Source organism: Saccoglossus kowalevskii, chromosome 9 (assembly GCF_978046115.1).
Source record: "Saccoglossus kowalevskii chromosome 9, keSacKowa6.1, whole genome shotgun sequence".
Taxonomy (NCBI): domain Eukaryota; kingdom Metazoa; phylum Hemichordata; class Enteropneusta; family Harrimaniidae; genus Saccoglossus; species Saccoglossus kowalevskii.
In genome coordinates, this window is record NC_140649.1 from 15,170,637 (window position 1) to 15,192,710 (window position 22,074).

At 35.1% G+C, this 22,074-nt stretch overlaps 1 protein-coding gene and 1 pseudogene across 1 annotated transcript; one reads left to right on the forward strand and one right to left on the reverse strand.

The window, feature by feature from the left end:
* The first annotated feature begins 335 nt into the window (after positions 1 to 335).
* On the forward strand, positions 336 to 9,079 carry LOC146738368 (uncharacterized; annotated as a pseudogene).
* A 3,161-nt stretch (positions 9,080 to 12,240) lies between these two features.
* Positions 12,241 to 13,117, reverse strand: LOC146738369 (uncharacterized). Its single transcript, XM_085503754.1, has 2 exons — positions 12,746 to 13,117; positions 12,241 to 12,462 (listed from the first exon to the last, which is right to left on the reverse strand). The coding sequence occupies exons 1-2, from the start codon at positions 13,115 to 13,117 to the stop codon at positions 12,241 to 12,243; spliced, it is 594 nt and encodes a 197-aa protein (XP_085359880.1).
* Between the last annotated feature and the right edge of the window lie 8,957 nt (positions 13,118 to 22,074).

The window sequence follows — 22,074 nt, forward strand, 5'->3', positions numbered from 1 at the left end:
TGTCTTGACATTCTCTCAATATTGTCTTGACATTCTCTCAACTTTGTCCTGACATTCTCTCAACTTTGTCTTGACATTCTCTCAACTTTGTCTTGACATTCTCTCAGCATTGTCTTGACATTCTCTCAATATTGTCTTGACATTCTCTCAACTTTGTCTTGACATTCTCTCAACATTGTCTCCGCATTCTCTCAACTTTGTCTTGACATTCTCTCAACATTGTCTTGATATTCTCTCGACATTATCTTAACATTCTCTGACCTTTGACCTCTACCCAGAAATCATTGTACAACATTGTGAAAGCTGAAAAAGGCGCGCGTGTAGTCGCGTTTAAAATGGCGTATTCTGTACATCGGCCTCATAACTCCGATGAACTAGCAGATGCAGTAAAAGCCTGCCGAGATGCTATAACAGCCGCTGCTACAGTAATAGAGAATGTAACTCGCCGACCGTCACAATCAAGGGATACTTTTGCCCCGTCCGTTGCTAGTGATGATATTGCTCATGAACTTCGAGAAACTTTTACACGATCTGCCGGCTCACGCCATGTAAGACGACAACGAAACCGCCTGAGATTCGGTTCTCAGGATCGACGGGTAGTCAGTGACTGTTCAACGTCTGCGGCGCCGACTTGGACACATGACTTTGTGTGTGTGGGCAGCACTGATTACGACTGGTGTCCCAGTCCGAAGCAGCGTTCCGACTTGTCTAAAATAGGTCTCGGAGAACGCAAAATTCGAATACCAATTGGCAGTACGTCTGCTCAAGTGCATGAGCAACTTCTGGACGAATTCCCAAAACTGAGTGAAGGTGGTGGTTATGAGATTTGCCGCGCATTTCACGGAAGCAGACGAATGGTACCTATAAGTTGCCCATCCGAGGGGTATTCTCAACCATTCTTAAAAGCGGAGGCTGGACAGGCCAAATTGTACATCAGACCGCTACAAAATAATCTTGAAACAACACCAGCCATCACTATTACCACTCCATCCGAAATGGCAAGCACAATTTCAGTGAGTACACAAATGTATATTGTACGTTTCTCATCTCTGTGCTGTCCTAAATATTTGCAGGAATGTAATTTAAAGAGCGGTGGCCGTTGCGCCGCGTCCCTTCGATTTGCGCCCGTGTGACGTATACAACGCGTGTAAAATACATTGTTTATAGTGACGACCACCGCTCTTTAAATTTTAATCGTATTTATTTATTCACGATAATAAAAATAATAATAATAATAATAACTTTATTGCCTCCGTGTAAATACGTAGGATAAGTACAGCAAAAAAGAGTTGATATCATTTATTATCATTTTCTTTTCATGCTCTGATAATTATTTCATTATATATTATGTGTTGGTGGGGCTGACGTCAACCCTGATAATGTGTTTTACCAGTTATATGAGTATATATGTTTGTAATGGTACATGTTATTGCTTATATTTTATAGGCTATAAATAATGCTCCCAAAGAAATCTGTGGTCAGTGCCATGTTGAAATTCCGTTTTCCCTGCTGAAAGAACATATCGAAACATGTAAAGGCCTTGATATAGATGATGAGGAAAGTGATGGGTAGGTGTTTATTTGGTACATGAAAATGATGGTGTACATGTAAATCTTGAGGTGTCAAATAAATAGTGTCTTTGTGAAATAATGACTTTGTTCAGACCCAAATAAGCTTATGTGCATTATAATAGCCTGGGTACTCTGTTTCTGTGCTGTCTTCACTACTGTCTGGAATTGCTGCTTACAATGTATATTTTGCTTCCATGGTGAGTCTGGCACATGGGGTAGGGGTAATCCTCTTGTGGTGTTTAATAACAGATAGGATTTGAAATCTTGAATGTTTATAGAAAATTAATAGTTGGATTAATTAAAATACTTGGATTTCAGGGGTGTAATTGAGAGTCCTGCAAGAAGTACATCTACAATGAGGCAGACATCAAATACACACAGATGGTTAGTTTACTGCTTTTTTTGTTTTACATACTTTTTGAATTACATTTGTATAATGTAGTCAGCTGCAAATCCCTGGAAGTTTATTTAATAATTCTGTACCTATTCATTTATATTTTTTTTTCTTCTTCTAGTAATCATTCAAATGATCAGAGCCAAACCATTTCTGCAAGAAATTGCAACACTACCACTAGTTCCTCCACTTCATTATCAATGGCTTTTAACAGGTCAGTATTAAAACTGTATTGGGCCACTGGAATGCATTTATCGTCATTTCAGATTTCTGAGCTAATATTTGGGGGGGGGGGGCAAATATACAGTGGAATGGACATTGTTAGTTTCTGTCCTCCGTCTATCTGTCTGTCTGTGCACGACTTCTTCTCAAAAACCGCCAAACCATTTGACTCGATTTTTGGTGTGTGGATGCCTTGATGAGTGTAGATATTAATTTGTTCATGAGAAGTCAATCTGCCACAAAGTATGCAAATTAGCCCCCCAAAACTCAACTGTGGCGGTCTATAGTGAGAGCGCCATCTATAGTATGGTGTTGGAATAACTTTTCAAGACGAAAACCGCGGAAAACTATAGCGAAATCCCTGTGTTTGCCGCCATCTTGAATAAGTCATCGTGACGCCACGAGGCGTCATAGTTTTCCCATTTCACGCGGTTTTCGTCGTGAAATCAACCAATTTCGGACCATCGCCTTCAAAATTATTGATGAAATAGTTTCGGGACCCATTGACAGTAGAAAAGTAGAAACTTAAGATGAAAATAATGAAAAAAAAAACGGCTGTTACGATCCAACCTGATTTCAGTTCAGACTATTTTAAAATAGTCATTTTTGGTCAAAAATTCTATTTTCGACTCCTTCTTCAAAACCGGTAGCCTGAATGCTTTGATACTTGGCGCGTATGTACCTTGTGTTGACATCTACTAGATTTGTTCATCCCATGGCCATATCTTTAATTCTCTAATTTTGGCGAATATTTTTGTCATTTTTGGTTAAAAATGGAATTTCAACTAACCACTATTTCCAATGCTTTGGTGTTAGGCATACATGTGCTTATTATTCCATTGACAACTTTTTGTGGTTGTTTGGCGATATTTCATTTAAAAGTACAAATTTAAACAAAAAGTTGTGGCATATACAGCACTAATCTTTTGTACAATAGCCGTTGAGCAACAGGCCATTGGCCTATTTTTGTAAACTAAATCATCAGATTTCTTTCTCTGATTTGTTGTGGTGGTACCTTAATTTTTTCTGAGCACAGTCCGAGGATTTTTGGATTAGGTTACATACGTGGTGGTTCATCTATCATATTTTTTATTGGTCAATATTTAGTCCTATCTGCCTGTCTCAAACAGGTTGATTTTGACTGCTTCAGATAAATATTGAAATTACTCTCTTGTGGACTGGTAAAGTTTTTAATTACTGGACATTATGAGTCCAAAATTGGCCGGCTCACAGTTATTGCACTCCTGTATAGCGCTTTCATATACATCTTACATGACACCTATTAGCCCTAGTGATTGTTGTACAGATGCTAGCCTATACTATATATACTATATTAGCCCATACTAATGTGAACACAACTAGTATGTTAGAAATGATTATTTTTGATGATATGTGCGTATAATTTTTCAAACTGGGTACAAAGGCAGACTACTCATTCTCAGTTTGATTTGTGTTATGATCCTGTCCAAGACTTTGTTACAGCTTGCCACATGAACATTTAGATTTAATTCTCTGTGTAAAACTTGCACATGGACCTGTACAAAATAGAGCATTGCATGGCCGCACCATTTATTTTTCACATAAGTAAGAAAGGGAAAGGTCATGTGCAATTAACAATGTTGTTATAAAGTATCAGTCCATTAATATTACCAACACTCTATTGTGAGTACCTGTACTTATATGCCCCTTTTCTTTGTGTCTTCCTATCAACTTTTCACATCACTATAACAACAACAAAGAAAATGTTATTTCCTGGGACTTCATTACAATTATGAAAGATATAAAAATTATAGCTTGTTTCCAGGAGAGTCAAAGTTTATTTATATTCATTAAAGTAGTTAATTAATTTTCTGACCTGAGACCAACTTCATTATTCAAGCAAATGTTGCTAATAGCACAATAATAATATTGTCATATTGTACAGTGTAGATTTGATTTTATTATTCATAGGAGTTACTCACAGATATTTGATAGTGCAGGGTGTATTGAATCTCAAGAAGATAATGTTGCAGAAGAAGAAAACACAGTGGCTAACAACACTACATTGTACCCAAGGTAGGCAGAGATTTGGTTGAGCCATTTATCCACTAATATTAATTCAGATAGTTTTGAGGTTTATTAGCTCCATTGTCATCGAAGATGACAGTGCGCAGGTGTACGTCATATAAGTCATTATCTGTTGTTATCCATCAACAATTTGAGGCTTTTGACTAAAATTTTCTGGTAGTCCAATTTCTAGATATGTAGATACCTTGTGTAAATCACTGTCAGATTTGTTTATTTCATGGCCAAAAATGTTATTTTCAACTTTATCGTGGAAAGTGCTCACATGAATGCTTCAAGATTTTATATGTAGACAGTTTGGATGGTATGTTCAATTTTCAGTTTTTGGCAATTATTTATGTCATATTTAGTCAACACTGATGTTTTCAACTTATTTTTGAAAACCACTATACTGATCAACGATGATTCATACAATGTGTCTATTAGAATATGCAAATGACTAAAAATGACAAAACTCCAAGTTCATTACTCATTCACAAATCATACCAGTAACATCATTTTATGATCCATTTTATTAAAAACAAAATTAGCAAAAACAGATCAGACTGAATCACTATATATTGCTTTGACTTTATTTATGTTTATATTCTTATAGATGTACTCTGGAATATGCTGTCACATTACTAAGTCACCATGTGGTGGATCGAATACATATGGACTACAATAAAGACAATGGTGATGATTATGATGATCAGGACTATCAACGTGTGAATATTTTAAGGTCAACGTTCTGGAAAACTGCTGTTAGAGCCATAAATCGACCAGATTTCCTCCCAAACAAATTAATTAAAGTGTCATTCATTGGAGAAAGTGCAGTGGACGATGGGGGGCCCAGAAGGGAATTTTGTAGTTTATTAATAAATTCTGTAAAAACCTGTGGCGTGCTTGAAGGCAAGGAAAACAATCTGAGCTTTTCTCATGATTTGCGCTTTCTTGCTGAAAGAAGATATTTCACTGCAGGAAAGATGGTTGCTATATCTCTTTGCCATGGTGGTCCCGGATTACACTGTTTGAGCCAAGCAACATTCCAATATATGGCAAGAGGGTGTGTAGAACAACCGATAGCCATTGATGAAATTCCAGATTATGACATACAGCTGATAGCCAAACAGGTGAGATTTATAGTCTTATTCGTGAAACACACATGTGCAGTCTTTGCAAGTTACCCTTCTTGTATGCCTGTCTGTTGGTCTGTCCTCCAGTCCACCCCAGTCTGTAAAAGAACCACATTTGGGATTCATATGCATGTATATACTTTTCATGATCCAATTCAAGATAGAGGTAAGACAGCCATTTTAATGCTAAAAATGTGTCAAACAAAACTAGCTATTTTCACTTTTCATACCCACTGTGTGTATTGACCTATTTCATGCCAACAAGTACTCTATACATCTCGCAATGGAAATATATACATGGAACTAAACTAATATAAATTAATAGTATCTTTCCCTAAGAGACTAGCGAGCTTCTAGTTAGTGTGAATAGTCTTTTACTATAGATGATGGGGAGGGAGGGCCTTGCTTCACTTGTGCATGTCTGAGAATTGCAGTGCAACTACAATGGTCATGATAATTTGATAATTCTCGGGGAATGTCCTTCATGACTTATTATATAACCTTGTATTTTATCCTATGCAGATCCAGTCTAGTGAGACTAATGAGGAACTGTATCGCGTATTGGAGAAGAAAGTGTCGCTAATATCACAGGATTTACAGATCCGATGAGTACAATTACATTGGATATGAAGGCTCCCATTCTTGAAAATCTCACTACACATCACTGTGTTTATAAATCCATACCTGAGATAAACCAATTTTTAGATGGAATGAATGTTCTGCACATAGCAGACTTGGTAAAGGCCGAACCAGGTAAGTTTACAGTTGCTCTTAAAATTTTCAACATCGGTGATGAGGGTGCTCAAACTTGTTTGGTAATCGATGGTGTCTATCACTGGACACACTGTATGGATGGGGATGAAAATGAAAAGTTGCGAATAATTTACCTCAAACTTGTATATTAATGAGGTGATATGCATAAATATTTAACATCCTACTTTTTTATGGCTTCTGTAGCTGTGTGATAAAAGTTAATTCTACAACTAATTTCAACTTGCAAAGTTCAAATGCAGATTGCTGAAGTTAATTTAAATGTGTAATATGCATACAAATCATAGGTAACTGCTTAATGTATTAAGAAACCCAGCTGTGCAAAGATTGTTTTATTGGTTTAATGTTTAGGTCAAACTTTAAGATTTACCTTGCATATCTCTCTCTAGTCTACACATATACATTTTAAGTTTGGTTTTGTCTTGTCCAAAATAAATATTGAGGGACAAAGTATTAGAGACAATACTGTCATCGTCATAAACCTTTTTTCTGGTCGCAATAACTTGATTAGTTTTGATTTGATTACTTTTAAGCTTTCCGATATTATTCACATCCATGAAATCTTGGATAGGAGTTTTCAAGATATTGATGAAAATACGTCTTATAAAATTCCTATACGTTAACATGGGTATGGCAACAGTTCTTACTGGCAGATGAGCACTATTGCAGATAGATATGACCAATTAAATTATTGACCATACATGTATATGGTTATGTAATCTAATTAAAAATGCATAACTATCATATCTGGAGCACTATTGCAGATAGAGACATTCAACCGGTGCTTTATTGTAAACATTTCACAAGAGACTGAAAAGATGCATCCTTTGACCTAGCATTTATCCATATGCAATTCTGAATTGCACTGCTATGAGCCCCCTTGTAATACCTTGTAAACCATAGCTGATCTTACACTCTGCTTTAACCAAGGCATTTACCAGCGCTGCTCTTGTTAAACAGTACATTCACATTTAAGCCTATTTACTGTATTTTGTTTTTTAATTACAAATTATGTGCCACCAATCCAAATTGGTAATCTCTCCCCAGTTTTAATGATTTTATAAATGTGAGGGAAGCTTACACATAGTGTATCAAAAGAAAGTGTTAATTCCAAAGAAGTTATAACATGAAACTCTGAGAAGCTTGAACAAGGGCAATGCCCTCATGGTTTTTACTATGTTTTATTATTTTAAATTAGGATCTATGGAGCACTTCATGTGCTTGAGTAAAAAGCTACTCCCATCAGCTGACTACTTCAAATCAATCCATGTGGAATATAGTCCAAGTGGCTCAAATAAAAGGATAGAAGAAGAAACTACCATCTACTATTGGTTTGAATTTATTGATGAATGTGCTAAAGGTTAGACAACTACAAAATGTTGTAATCTACATGTACTGTAAATGTTTAAGCTTTTTTTCTATGTCACTGTTTCTGTGGATAAGGTGAATTACGGGGGGAGGGGGGGGGAGTTCCATGACACAATTGGTCAAAATAAATGTCTCATTTGCATAATTCATAATTAATGGGCAATGGAAAACTCGTTTTTTTTCAGTAAATTTGTGCCAAAATGCTTTCCGAAAGCATACATGATAGTTCTAAATTGACTGATTCTATGTTTACGAGCTGAAAAAATAATCAAAAAACTGATGTAAAGGTGTTTTTTGAGACACAATTTTTACCAGACTCCAGCAAACTGTTGAAAGTAACCACAGGTTTTTTCTATACGCTGATCATAGCAACCTATGAAATTCATGGAGAATGCAGAGGAATGTTTATATTTCACTCAAGTACTAGTACTATTGTACAAATTTGCTCAAAATATTTTCAGTGACTTGTGTCTCTGACAAGTAACCTAATTAGTATGCATTTCGAGAAACCACAGTGTGTGTGTGCATGTGCAGTTTGAAATGGAACAATTTTGAATGCAATAAAATCATGTGTAGAACTTGGGCTGAAATATCAGGTCGCATTTTTTTTTATATATATTAAAAACTCAACATTTTGAGCAGTAAAAAGTGTCCAGACTGTTGTTTGAACCCCAGGGTCCCTGGGGGGATAAGGGCGACTTTGAACCTCGGGTTGATCTGTATTTCTCTTACATGTTTCGAATACTATGAAGTCTGAAGAGCAAACATGTCTCTTGCATTGATTCCCATATACCTCGGCTATTTACGATACCCTTAGTTTTCACGAGTTTAAAAAAACAAAAAATCTGACCGACTGACCCAATTTTTCAATTTTCCGAATTAAGGGCAACATAAGTTGTTGTTTTTTGGCCTTATGCTGTAAAGAAATCGCTGAAATGGTTTCATATGTTCGTAAAAGGTAGTAGCTTAGACGATGAGCTACTGACTTTGAACTTTTCATTCAGGACGAATGGCACCCTCTTGTGTCAATCCCCCCTGGGATGTAATACTTGACACTTTAGTCTATACCTAGTTTGCCTATGAATTTTAAAAATCTAAATACCGGTACATTTGCCAATTTTCAACTGACTTCATTGAAATTTGTCCATGTAATTTCTCGAGAAAAGTTGTATATCAGATTTTCGTTATCAATTCCCACTGAGAATATAGTATTATTTATTATAATGCTAAATGATATCACAATTTGACAAGTGGAACCTCAATCTTACATTCATTTACATTTTGTCTTAACAGGTAATCAGAAGGCATGTTTGTTTGCTGGGAGTGATAATCAACCCATAGAAGTAGTCATAACACTTGGTGACATTTTCGCATTCTTCACTGGCACTCATTCAATTCCCCCTTTAGGTTTCACAGAAAGTCCATCCATAGAATTTATCACAAACTCTACTGTTCCAAGCTCAAATACATGTGCCAATATTCTGCGATTACCTAGAAATTTCAGTTGCATAGAAGATTTTTCGGAGAGATTTACGTTTGCTTTATCAAATTGTCGTGATTTTGGCAATGTCTAGAGACAACATACACAGGTGTAATAGCATTGAACTTACTATAAGTAAGTGATCTATGAGAGCTTGATTTGTAACTTGTCACTTTAATCTTCTAATATCTCAAAAAGTCTTGACAACATTTCCAAATAGATATTCTATACCACTACATGGACAACCTGGAAAATCACAAACTTAAAATAAAATATTATATTAATATTGTTGATACTCGTGCACTAACTGCAAAAAGGAACTGCATAGTATAACTTGTACTGCATAAATATAGTTATTTTTTTTGCACATGTATGGCCAACTTTACATGCATGTAGTAATCTGCAGCATGTAAAATGTAGTCCACCTGAGGTGAAACAATGCTGATATATCATGCACTTTCTCTGAATTTGTGGCTGTTATAGTAGGTAAGGTTCTGTCAACATAACTAAATATATTAATTGAAACTTGTATATTATACATGTGTATTTTTGAAAGCGTTTTGGGTTATCCATGTTAGCATCATTGATATGATATATGTTTTTTTTCTGCAGTAGTTAAAATGTTTTATAGTAGGATTGAGTCCAATATAGATTAGTTGCAGTCTCAAACATTTCCTGTGTTATAATTATCAAGTATCATTTGTACATGTTTATGCTTTTATTAGTTTACTTGTTTTGACTGTTTACATTCGTCTATTCATTCTGTAACAGAATTTGCACAGAGCAAAATTGGTTAGTGTGCATTGTATGCGTTGCTTGATTCATTGAACGCATGTCACTTGTTTGTTGCATTAAAGTGCTCATGTAATGTTGGTGCTCACTAGCTGCTTGTAGCAGTTTTGTCAATTGTGATTAAAACAGCATTTTGAACCAAAAATGGATTTCTGGTGTCTTTGTTGTTGATAACAATATAATTTAATTTTAGTGATTGACCCCATGTGCCAAGAACACAATGTGAGTCTTTGCAGTTAGTTTGTCTGTATGTGTGTCCGTCTGTTCCACTGCTATCTAAAGAACCACTCATTGGATTTTGATGAAACTTGGTACATAGATGCTCTGAACTTATGCGCATATTTGATTAGTTTCTGGTAAAAATCTGTGCATATTAATTACCTAAATTGCATAATTATCAGTCAATTTTCGTTTTTTCACTGATACCTCAAGTACTAATTATCACATTTCAATGAAACTTCTAACATAGGTATCATAGGACACTGCACGGACCTGATAGTTTTTAGGGTAATATAAGTACATATTAATTACTACTACTACTACTACTAATCACATTTTAATGAAACATAGTACAAAGATGCTCTAGGATAATGTACAAACCTGATTAATTTGGGGTTAAAATCTGTTCATATTAATTCCCTAATTAGCATAATAATTCATAATTTTTTGGTTCTAATCACATTTCAATAAAACTTGGTACATAGATGGTCTGTTATATTGCACAGACCTCATTAGTTTTACACTCAAATCTGTTAATATTAATTTTCTGATTTGCATAATTATTTTTTTTAGCAAATAATAAATAAGTAATTTCAAATTATTTTTAATGTATCTCCACATGGGATTTTTTTCTAATATTTTTTTTTATTTAATTGTTCTTGATTTCTTCACAATCAGATATTGTTGATCTTGTAAATTGTAACAATTGTTCAAATACAGATTAGCTAGAGATTTTGACAGTTCATGAGGCTGTGCATTGCAAATACTGCACTGGACACCAAAGTTGCATTGCGCAAGTCATGAACTTGTGTTAAACATGGTAGAATGAAATTAAACAATAGATAACACATTTGCAAAATGTGACTATTCATAAAGAATTTTATTCATTAATCTTGAAATAAATCAACCATAGTTCATACATGGTTACATGATATATACATACATATTAAGTACATGTATCAAAGCGATCGGACTAGTGATTTTCAAAAATATGTTTTGACCAAAATTGACATAAATACATAAAAATTATATTCACCAAAAATAGAGAATTGAAGATATCACTAAATAAACAAACCTTATAGTACACCACTCAAGGTATCTGAATCATGATGCACCAGTGTGAGTGGTTTTCAAGAAGAAGTCGAAAATATCTATTTTGACCAAAAAGGATAAAACTATTCACTAAAAATAAAGAATGAAACAATTCTGATCATCCCAAGGTACATGCATACCAAGTATCCAAGCATTCGAAATACCAGTTTTCAAGAATAAGAATGATAAAAATATTGATTAAAAATAGACAATTTAAGATATGATTCATCACAAAATGAATAAATCTGACAGATCCACCAAAGTTATCAAAGAAATTGGTATTCAAGAAGAAGTTGAAAGTTCCAATAGTTGATGAATGGCCGGACAATCACCTATCGTCACCATCAGCACAATCATATGAATCTTCAATGACAGCAGAGCTAAAATCTCTTCGCAGTTGCCAGTCCAAGAATTATGTATAGTTTATAATAAAATGTAATTAAAATCATAAAAAAAAACATACACCGTAGAACACACTCATATTTTTGTTTTGTTCCAGTAAGCTCAGAATTGCAATACTCAGAATCTACATAAATCAGTTTACTATTTACAAAATAAATAAATCTGCATTTACACAATAGAAGGTGTACATAAAAGACGATATGAAATCGGTCATCAATAGGATTCAGGAGTTTTGATGTAATCATGATTCATTGCCGATTAACAAGCCAATACTTCAATGCACATTAACTAGTTATATAAGTCAGACGATAGCGCCAAACACCATTAGTCTGTTGTAGAAGGTAAACAAACAAATCTGAAGAATATTCATCTATCAAATCCACAATTTAGTTATGTAAAAATTTGAAATTATTCGTGGGCAGAAATCTCTGTTCTGATATTACTGTGATTGCAATAATGGCTGATTCACCGATTCAAAAACATTTACTAGCCCCGATTTGAATTGTGGAAAAGTTTTGAGTGACGCCAACCGCACGTTTTTTTTTCAGGTGCTATTAAAATAATACATATACAGGCTTCTAATGCGCTGCTTATCATCACTCAATTAGGCGATTTTGTGTAACATCCAAAATTGCTATCACAGTAACAGTTCTGATAAACAGATTCAGTGTTATGAGAAATCCGGTGTGGTCAGATTTGATTATCTTGTGATGTGCTCTGTACTGGTTACAAATGACTTACTAATAATATTCATTCTCTCCTGTCGAGCACTGTATTTACAAAGGCAATGACGTTTTGATACACTGATATACCATATGCATTATCGTCTCTTAAGGGGTCAATGGAACTATAAAGATCTTCCAATTCATTGTCTTGTAGGGGACAATGAATTTGTGGAATTTCAACCGTTGCATCTGTTGTATCTTCAGGAAGAGGTCCGTCCCAGTCAATTCCATACTCATCGAGTTCAACCTTTTAAGCGGAAGAACAATTAGTGTAAGATACTCAGAAGACACATACGTATTTAATATGTTCTTCTATATTGCACAGTAGATTAGGTATATTTATTTTGTTACTAATACAAGGTTGGGTCATATATTTGACATTTAGATCATTATCGCATACTGCCCAAATACTATTCTCAATATTTACAGGGTGCATCCACTGTAAGCAAATTAAAGAAATATGCATGGCAAACTATTAATGTATAATTTTTTTGTGAAAATATAATTGGCAAAGATGATGTAATACAAACCTCAGTTCGTGGTTCAAATAGTTCTCTTATTGGGATATAACTTGAGTCGGCCATCTGCATAGAACCTTGAATCCATAGCTGTCTTGGTGATCTGCTATTAGCTGAGCTAAGTTTGTGGTGGTTCCACCCTTCTTGCCAGTGATTAAGATCTTGATTTATTCTTTGCAAGTATGTAAAATGTAGACAAAAGATATCAACATCATTGTCTATATCGAGTAGTAATTTCTCTTCCAGGTAGTAAAATAGTTGGTAATATTTAAATAAAACACCACAAAAAACATCCCGCCATAAACGTTCAATCCTCTGATTGTGTACACTCCTGCCAGATATAAAACTACCCCTTCCTGTTCTTCTGTCCGGATGACTAAGCATAAATAAAGAAACATCTACGTTTTCACCACCCTTGTCACCTCTAACTCGAGAGGGAACTCCAAGCCGTTCAGTTGCATCTTCAAAGCTTTCAAGGACTGTAGTCGATCTGTTGTTGTCACTACATAACAAATAGACCACCAATCGCGAAAAACCATCAACTCCGCCATGTACTACAAACTTCCATCTATGGACAATATAGAAGAAACAACTTGTTAAGAAACGTTGGTGTATCTGAGAACAGAGACCCTAAAGGGCCAAGGTATGCGTGTTATAACGATGTGTTTAACGAGCAATGATTAAACGAAATTCAAAAATTAAATGCGGTCAAATAACAAAATGTTATTAAATATGCTTGGCTTCAATAGTGCATAACATTTTTACGAATAATTTGAACATTCCATTACTACTTGTCACATATTTGTATGGATATAGACAATGCCACGTTTTTTTTACAAACACCAGCAACACAGTACAAACCTTATAAGTTTGTGATTTCCATCAATGTGCCACAATGCGTTCGGGCATGGGACGTTGTATTGTCGTCTACGTATTGCAGTTCTTCTTCTACTAACAACTCCATTCGGGTCAACACGTCTGAGACTTTCTCGGACACGAAAAATTGTCACACGTTTGCCTTCGGCACGTAACAACCCATGTAACCTTTTCATGCCCGTATTTGGAAGACGAGTAATTATGTCAGTTACAATTCCATCAAGTTCTCGATCAGACAACTCTGCATATGATTCAGCAATTGAAATGCCGTACACAACCATACGTCTTTGTATGGTTCGGATTGAAACCCCGAGCATTTTTGCCATTGCTGGCACACTAAATCCTTCTACTGTAAAGTACTGCAACTGCTCTTTCGAAATGTCGAACTGCGGCCTACCTGGTTCTCCGGAAAATAATTTGTCTGAACAATACGGCCAATTTGTACTAGGATCAGAAATGTTATTCTGATTGTCAATAAAATCTTTCAAAATTCTTATAGCAAGATTCAGTTGGGAAAAAGCATAGTCCGGGACATCGGCATTGATGCTGAATTCAACAAGTTCCTCTTCTAGAAAAACTACATCGTCAAATATAGCTTCTAATTCACTCGGCCTAGTAACTGCATCAAGTGATTCAGCAATATCAAACAACTGTTCTGAAATCGTCGCCATGTTGGGCAAAGATTTCTGGGTGCTAGTACATATATATATATAATTATCAAGAAAATGCCAAAACAGGCGGATGTCGAGAGAATTTCAAGACAATGAAATGTCAGGAGAATATAACGACAATAAATTGTGAGGATAAATGTTGAGAAGATTTATGGAGCGAATATCAAGGAAATAGTGTGAGAATGTTGAGAGAATGTCAAGACAAAGTTGAGAGAATGTCAAGACAAAGTTGAGAGAATGTCAAGACAATGTTGAGATAATGTCAAGACAAAGTTGAGAGAATGTCAAGACAATGCTGAGAGAATGTCAAGACAATGTTGAGAGAATGTCAAGACAAAGTTGAGAGAATGTCAAGACAATGTTGAGAGAATGTCAAGACAAAGTTGAGAGAATGTCAAGACAATGTTGAGAGAATGTCAAGACAAAGTTGAGAGAATGTCAAGACAATGTTGAGAGAATGTCAAGACAATGTTGAGAGAATGTCAAGACAATCACATATCGGGGGAATATCAAAACAATTAAATGTCGAGACAACCAATTAAATGCATATTTGGACAATAACGACCAAATAACCATACAATAGCATTATAATAACCAAATATTTGAATAACAAAACAATAACAATGAAATAATGACATAATAATAATAACATAATGCCCAAATAACAACCAAACAACCCAATAATAACATAATAATGATGACATAATGACCACAATGATGACATAATGTCCACATAAAGACACCAATATAATTTTGGCGGTGTTCTCACCCCATAGAAATAATGTCTGTCGTTCATCATGATGGGCACACAATACCATCGCGTCACCATCAACGCCCTCAATCGGACACCTCGGTAATATTTTTGTTTTGTTGAGATTATGAACTTGAACTAACAAAAATATTGACTGTTTTGGCAAGATGGGGTCAAATCACGTTGACACCGTGCACCCATGGGCACTGTGTTCCACTGATGTAGACTCGTACCTTGTCCTATGAACCTTTTCGTACGTCAAAGGCTCGTGGGACAAGGTACCAGTATATGACTGATGTCGATCTACGCTTGTAGATCTGACGAACGATGTCACGCAGCATTCTTTCGAGATGTAATTTTAGTGATTTGCATACAGTTAGGCATGCGCAGTTTGCGCTCGCTTGTCGATTATTTTTTTACTCCCGTGTGTGAAGCACACAATGGGAGTTTTTGCAGTTACCCTGTGTTTGTGTGTGTGTGTCTGTGTTTGTCAGTTCCACCGATATCTCAAGAACCGTATGTTTGTTTTTAATGAAACTGGGTTGAAATCCATGCATATTAATTACCTGATTTTTTGCATGATAATTAGCTAATTTTTAGCTGTTCCTTGACTGTTCCACTGATATCTAAAGAGCCATTCATTAGATTTTGCTGAAACTTGGTACATAGATGCTCTGGTCTAATGCACAGATGTGATTAGTTTTGGGTAAAAATCCAAGCATATAATTAACTTAATTTGCATAATGATTAGTCAGTTTTTGGCTTTTCTACTGATATCTTAGGTACTAATCATCACATTTCAATGAAACTTCCATAGATACATAGGACAATGCACAGACAGATGTGTGAAATATTAATTACCTAATTTGCATAATTAATCAATTTTTAGCTTTTGATATTTCAAGTGCTATTACTTCATTACTTTTCAATGAAACTTGGTACATAGATGCTCTAGAAAAATCGAAAGTATCGCAAGTACTAATTATCATTGGTACTTGGTACATACATTGTAGATGTTCTAGTACAATGCACTAACCTGATTAGTTTTGGGTTAAAATCAGTGCATATTAATTACTTAATTTGCATAATTAGCCAATTTTCAGCTTTTACACTGATATCACATGTACTAATTATTCAATTTCAATGAAACTTGGTACCTTGATGCTCCAGAACAATGTACAGACCTGCTCAGTTTTGAATTAAAATTGCTTAATTTGTATAATAATTCATTTGGTTCATTGAGGTAATCCACAGACATATGATTAGTTTAATGCTAATAAACATACATATTGATTATCTATTATTAACCCATTTCTGATATCTAAAAAAAAATCAAATTTCAATTGAATTCATCGCAGAGGTGCTCTGGAATAAATTAGACTAAAAACCATGGATGAAAAATCAAATTTATTTTCTGTATGTATTATAAATTTTGATAATGTGGATCACATTGTTTTCATGTTATGCATCTCAAATAGCAGACAAAAATTAGTTGCCAAGCTTCTCGTTTGAAAAGCAAATCTTAAATTTTGAATTAATTTTAATGTGTCTCCAATACTCTCAGCCCACAGAAGTTCTTTCTAAGCCTTCTTTGATTATTTGATAGTTGCGTGTAGAGGTTGGCTATAATGTGATAAATTTAGTTAGATTATAATCATGACTGTAACTACTTCTGACATTGTCATTTCTAGTCACAGCCAATCAATACGTGGTGATGATTATACTTAACGAGATGCTATATGAAGGGAATTGGATAGTCAATAAGGGATCTTTTTTTTATTTAAAAAAGACTTTAGATATCATGCTGTTTTCATCTGTACTTGTTCCCGAAAAAGTTCAGGGGTTATGTACTCCCACTATGCATGTTTATGAGCATTAATAAAACATTTTGTTTGCCGGTCACTGGTAGCATAGTGGTTGTCGCTCCAGACTCATGATCGGTAGACCCAAGTTCAAATCCTACCTTAGGCTGAACATCAAAAGGTTAACCCCTCACCCTGGGTGAGTGTGCCACAGACTCAATGGGAAGGCCAATTCCACTGGCCGAGATTCATTCACTAACGAATGCGACTTTGGGGGAACCTTTGTTAAGGTCCGCAGGTGCTTGTGTTCGACCGAGCCTGGTTGACGCCAGGATAGCGCATTAAAATTGCCATTTGACAGAGAGATGGCCACACAGCCCTGTCATGTAGTCCCAAACATGAATATGACTTCTGTGGCAAAATGTACTATGTGTCAGCACTAGCACTTGCAATTTGCACATACAAAAAAAAAAAGTCAGGAGAGACAACGGTGACATTCAATGTCCAGAACTGTCGCCTGGCACAAAAATATTTTTAAAGAAAAAAAAAAAACATTTTGTTTTCAATAGCGGTCAAGTATTAAAAACAATGCTAGTAGATTTTTTATATGACGCGTCCCCATCTTTGTATTTGAAATAATAAAAGGCTTAGTTTTCGGAAAAGGGGTCAGTTTTTGTACAATATCTTAAGTGCGCGATCTCACCCCGCTGTTTGTAGTAGTTTGATTGTTGTATTTTCTTAAGTGCGTTCTTAATATAATCTTGAGACATTTGAAACAAGAAATTAGGTGTTCAAGAATTGGATCGATATTCAGCCCCACGTCCTATCATAGCGACAGTGGACGTTGAATTGTTAATTAGATGTACATTGTCCTGATCTGCAACGCAGTCATACGCTGAACTAGCATTAACATATATTGTTGTTTGGTCTAAGGAGTTATATAAAATTTAATAATACATTTTTCTTAGAATGGAAATAAAAAAAAGCTCTCATCATGATGCATCATAGTTCAGAACTTGTACATGATGTTCGACTCAATGTGTTGGAATAGTCTGCTATATGTCGGATAATCCGCCATTAAATGAATAAATTAAAATTAAATTGTTTGATTCAAATTTTCTTTTGAATATGAGAACGTACTCATATTCTTACTTCTGGCGAGTGCAGAGGACTGCATCACACTTCAATAAACAGCGCCATCGTCGCTCATTTAGGAAGAGGCTGACGATTAGTTGACATTAGTTGACGTATGTTGATAGCAAATGTTATTTCAACATGAACGAAGACATTGTTTTCAGAGTAAATTTAAGTAGTGTACACAACAGCTCAGCACATTGACGGTACGCACATATATAGCTACCCATCATTATTTTAAGCCGGGCGTCACAGCTCAGTGGCCGCAACGTCTATAGTAATAATAGTAATAATATTTTCACACAATTTTCAATTTATGCAGGAATTCATTAAAACTATGATAAACTAGCAAATTAGAGATAAGTTATTAGAGATAAAAATAGGCATAACTATGAATTGTATTACTTATACACAAGACTGTAATGTAATTTTATGATACCTTTCTTGTAACACAGTTTAAGGTGATAAGTTACATGTATGATTAATTTCCAACCATTTGTGATGATAATAGTAATACTATTCGATATTGTTTTGTGATTTGAAGGCAAGAGAACATACACTGAACTAACTGTATGTATTGCGATACTCTTAACATATTTTATTAATCGCAAGATGTTACGAAATGAATTGCATCTTCTAATTTTGTATTGCATTTCTTGCAAATTCACTTTCCGATAGATATGTTTAGTCCCTGTCGATTTCAGTTTCAATCAGAGCATGGAGGTAAAATACAGACTTGTTTACCTCCATGATCAGTGTATATGGCAGCTGTGTCTTAGTTGAGATTAATTTGATGTCTTTTCTATTATTTAATAAATGTAAATATGTTTCGTATTACCCCATCACCGTGTAGCTTTTCAGTTGAATAAAACAAATCATTGTACCATAACGGTTCTATAATTTAGGCAAACAACGTACACCCCACATCCTGCCACCTACGGCACACTCACGGTATCGCTATATCCATCTCCTCAACCAATCATCAAATAATCTCCGCATCAATGTTGTAAAAATATCAAAGTCTGAAAACACGATTATTTACGTTGTTTGAATCGCGGCGATGTATGAATAATGTAGTTAGTGAAAGTGCAGCTGCGTATATCATTTTCTAACAGCGGTGTGTCGCCAGGCACCGTAGCCGTCGAATAGGTATCAGAGTACAAGACTATTGCATTACATTCACAGGGCATTTCGGAAGATTAGTTCTACGAAACTATTTGGACACCTGTGCTCGCGCGAAATCGGCTTGAATAAAAGAGAACGCAGAATAGGCAAGTGAGATTTCCCTTGAAGAAGTCGATTACCATCAAAACAGATGATCAGTTTTACAATGAGGGTTTATTTTAAGCTACTGTCCACAAAACCAGGATAAAAACCTTTTAACGATGCTGTTACACCAGTTTGATCCATCCACATACATGACCTACAATGCACCATTTAGAGGCGAGCGTCTTTAGACTATTGTAAACAACCATTGTTCACACACTACCGAGCTATTTGAGTCAATTTGTTTATGTCACCCCAGAAACAACGCGGAGAAAGAAATAGTTCGGGACAGAAGTGTGAAATGTAATTCGATTACATTTTTGATTCATACTAATAAATGTTGCTTCGTGCATATCTGACTCCGTGAATAGAAACTGGTACCTTAAATACTTATGTCGAGACAAGACATGGCATTGTCGATGAAGTATCCTTGATGTTTCCATAGTGATTAGAAAACATGTATTCAGGTACTAAGCCAGTATTATTCCCATCTTGAAACCGCGTATGTTTATCTCTGATTATTCAATTATATTTTGATGTTTTGCTCTTTTGATATTATTGTTTTGGTATAAATGTCATATGTTCGTCTCATGGCCTTGGATTAGAATTAATGAAGTCCATATGTATAAATATTAACTCCATGTCGCTGATTTCAGGTCAAGGCCTCATTAACATAGAGCCAACGTGTATATTTCAGTATCCTTGGTGATAGATACATGTTTACTAAGACTGAACAAGGATTGATCTCATCACATTTCAGTCAGAGATCTTTTTCATTAACTATGTTCTTCTAATATTTCCTTTATTCAATTATAGAAGTAATGTAACTTGAGGTATCAGCTGAGCGTAAAAAACAACAACATTATTCGAACACTACACTCTTGTTGTAACGATGTACATCGCCGCCCTGTGAAACACACTGTGAAACGTACTTCAAAATACATGTTGGATTTAATTAATTTAAGCGAATATTTCCAGTAATTTTCGAATAGTGTTAAAAACATGGACACACAGTAAAGACTATTTTTATTTTGACCCGAAACGTCAACAACTAATTGATTCAATTTCGACTAAAATCACAAACTATTACCACTCGTCCTATTGCACAGTTACTATCACCATTCATTCGTCGTAATATGTTTTTTTTATGAAAAAATATTTTTAATACATTTTTTATTTAAAGGTAAAAATTTTTAAAGAATCGTATGTTCGTAATCAAATCGAGTTGCCATGACGGATAAAGCAAATAAATCAAACTGGCCACGCATATATTTGACGTAATGCAAAAAACAACTTTTAATCTTTACTGTCAATTTAGTCAGTGAATACAGGTTTATAGTTTCACGTTTCAATATAGTTCTTGTCGGTGTCATTTCCCAGCTCATTCGCTATGCCTGGACCTGTAGTGCATGCATAGTCTTTTAACAAAACAAAGATACAAAAATGCACATCTAAAGATTAAACACTCAAAATGCATATCGGTGTGGTCTTTCAGTTTTAGAATATCGATAGTTGTGTACGTTTTCGTCAGTGAATTCCACATATTGACGATTGTCGTTATGAGCCACCGTATACGTATGCGGAAAACTGGTTGAATTAAAGTATCAACCAAGCTTTTACGTTTTTTTTGGCTGCGTTTGTCATCTGCTGAGGTTATCAGCTCTGGAATTTTGTTAGTGTCTTTAATAGTGATGTTATTCAGTTCACAGTTAATCAGCGCAACCTTCCGTTTTGAAAAGTAAATCCTTGTAAACATAGCCAGTATGCAGGCAATAAGAACAGAAGAGAGAAATTCAGATATGTAAAGACAATGATGTTTGATGCTTGATAAAAAGTCAATTATTGTTGTCCTTTGGCCATCAAAAGTAGACATATATAGTCATATTGCTTAGCGCAATGCGTTATTGGAATTGCTACTCTTTGATGTCGTCATCAATTGAAGCGCAAAGAACTATGGGTGGGTCGCATTGAATCATGAGCGATCATGATCAATACGAAGTTTTAAAACTATTCACGGCGGTACTATTAGTGTTGTGCTTAGATTGCATCGTATCTACTTGAAATGAAGGCGACTATCTTGAGACATTGTTGACGTTGACTCCGTGATAATGCCTGCCAGATATTGAGTTTCCAACACAGCAATGCCTCGGGCAACTATATATATATATTGTTGCATACACGACAATTGCGTGCCGACGTCTCGTGTTTAGTATGTCATTTGACAATTATGACCATAGCATATAAAGGGATTAAACATCGCGGTATTGTATATTCTGAATTACGGAATTCATTGCATTCGAAGAAAACGTTTGCTTGCACAGTGACGTTCACTTTTGAAATCAGACAACTTCGTGATAAATCGGAGATTGCTGATAAAAAAGGTGAAATAAAAATTACTATTACCCCTTACTGAATTGTCTCGCTGTAGAATACAAAACATCATGCACACCACATGTACATTTCACACGATCAAATTGAACAGTACATTTATTAATTTCTATAAAACCAGTCTAGACTGACCTTTTCATAAAACATCCATCAATCAAATCTTGCGCGGAGGGAGGTGGCACATTACTACAGGCACGAATATGGTATTACATCACACATAACATCCAATCTATTTTGTCTAAATACGTTTGATAGTTGGCAACAATTGTAATGCAAGTGAAACACCGCATAATAGACACTTGAGTAGTCAAATATGTGATATAACGTATATTTATTGTTCCATCAACGTTTCAGTATAATATACGCGATTCGATGTGCACATATTCAATTAAATGAGCACGGGAGATCAAATACTGACCTCAAAATATCGGCTAAAGATTGACAGGGGAACCA

Excerpts from the sequence above, each read along its gene's own strand:
- LOC146738369 (XM_085503754.1), bottom strand. The coding sequence starts at position 13,117 with ATGCTTAGTCATCCGGACAGAAGAACAGGAAGGGGTAGTTTTATATCT. Across the intron at positions 12,463-12,745 it reads TATTTGAACCACGAACTGAG|GTTGAACTCGATGAGTATGG; the intron begins GTTTGTATTACA and ends TCCGCTTAAAAG.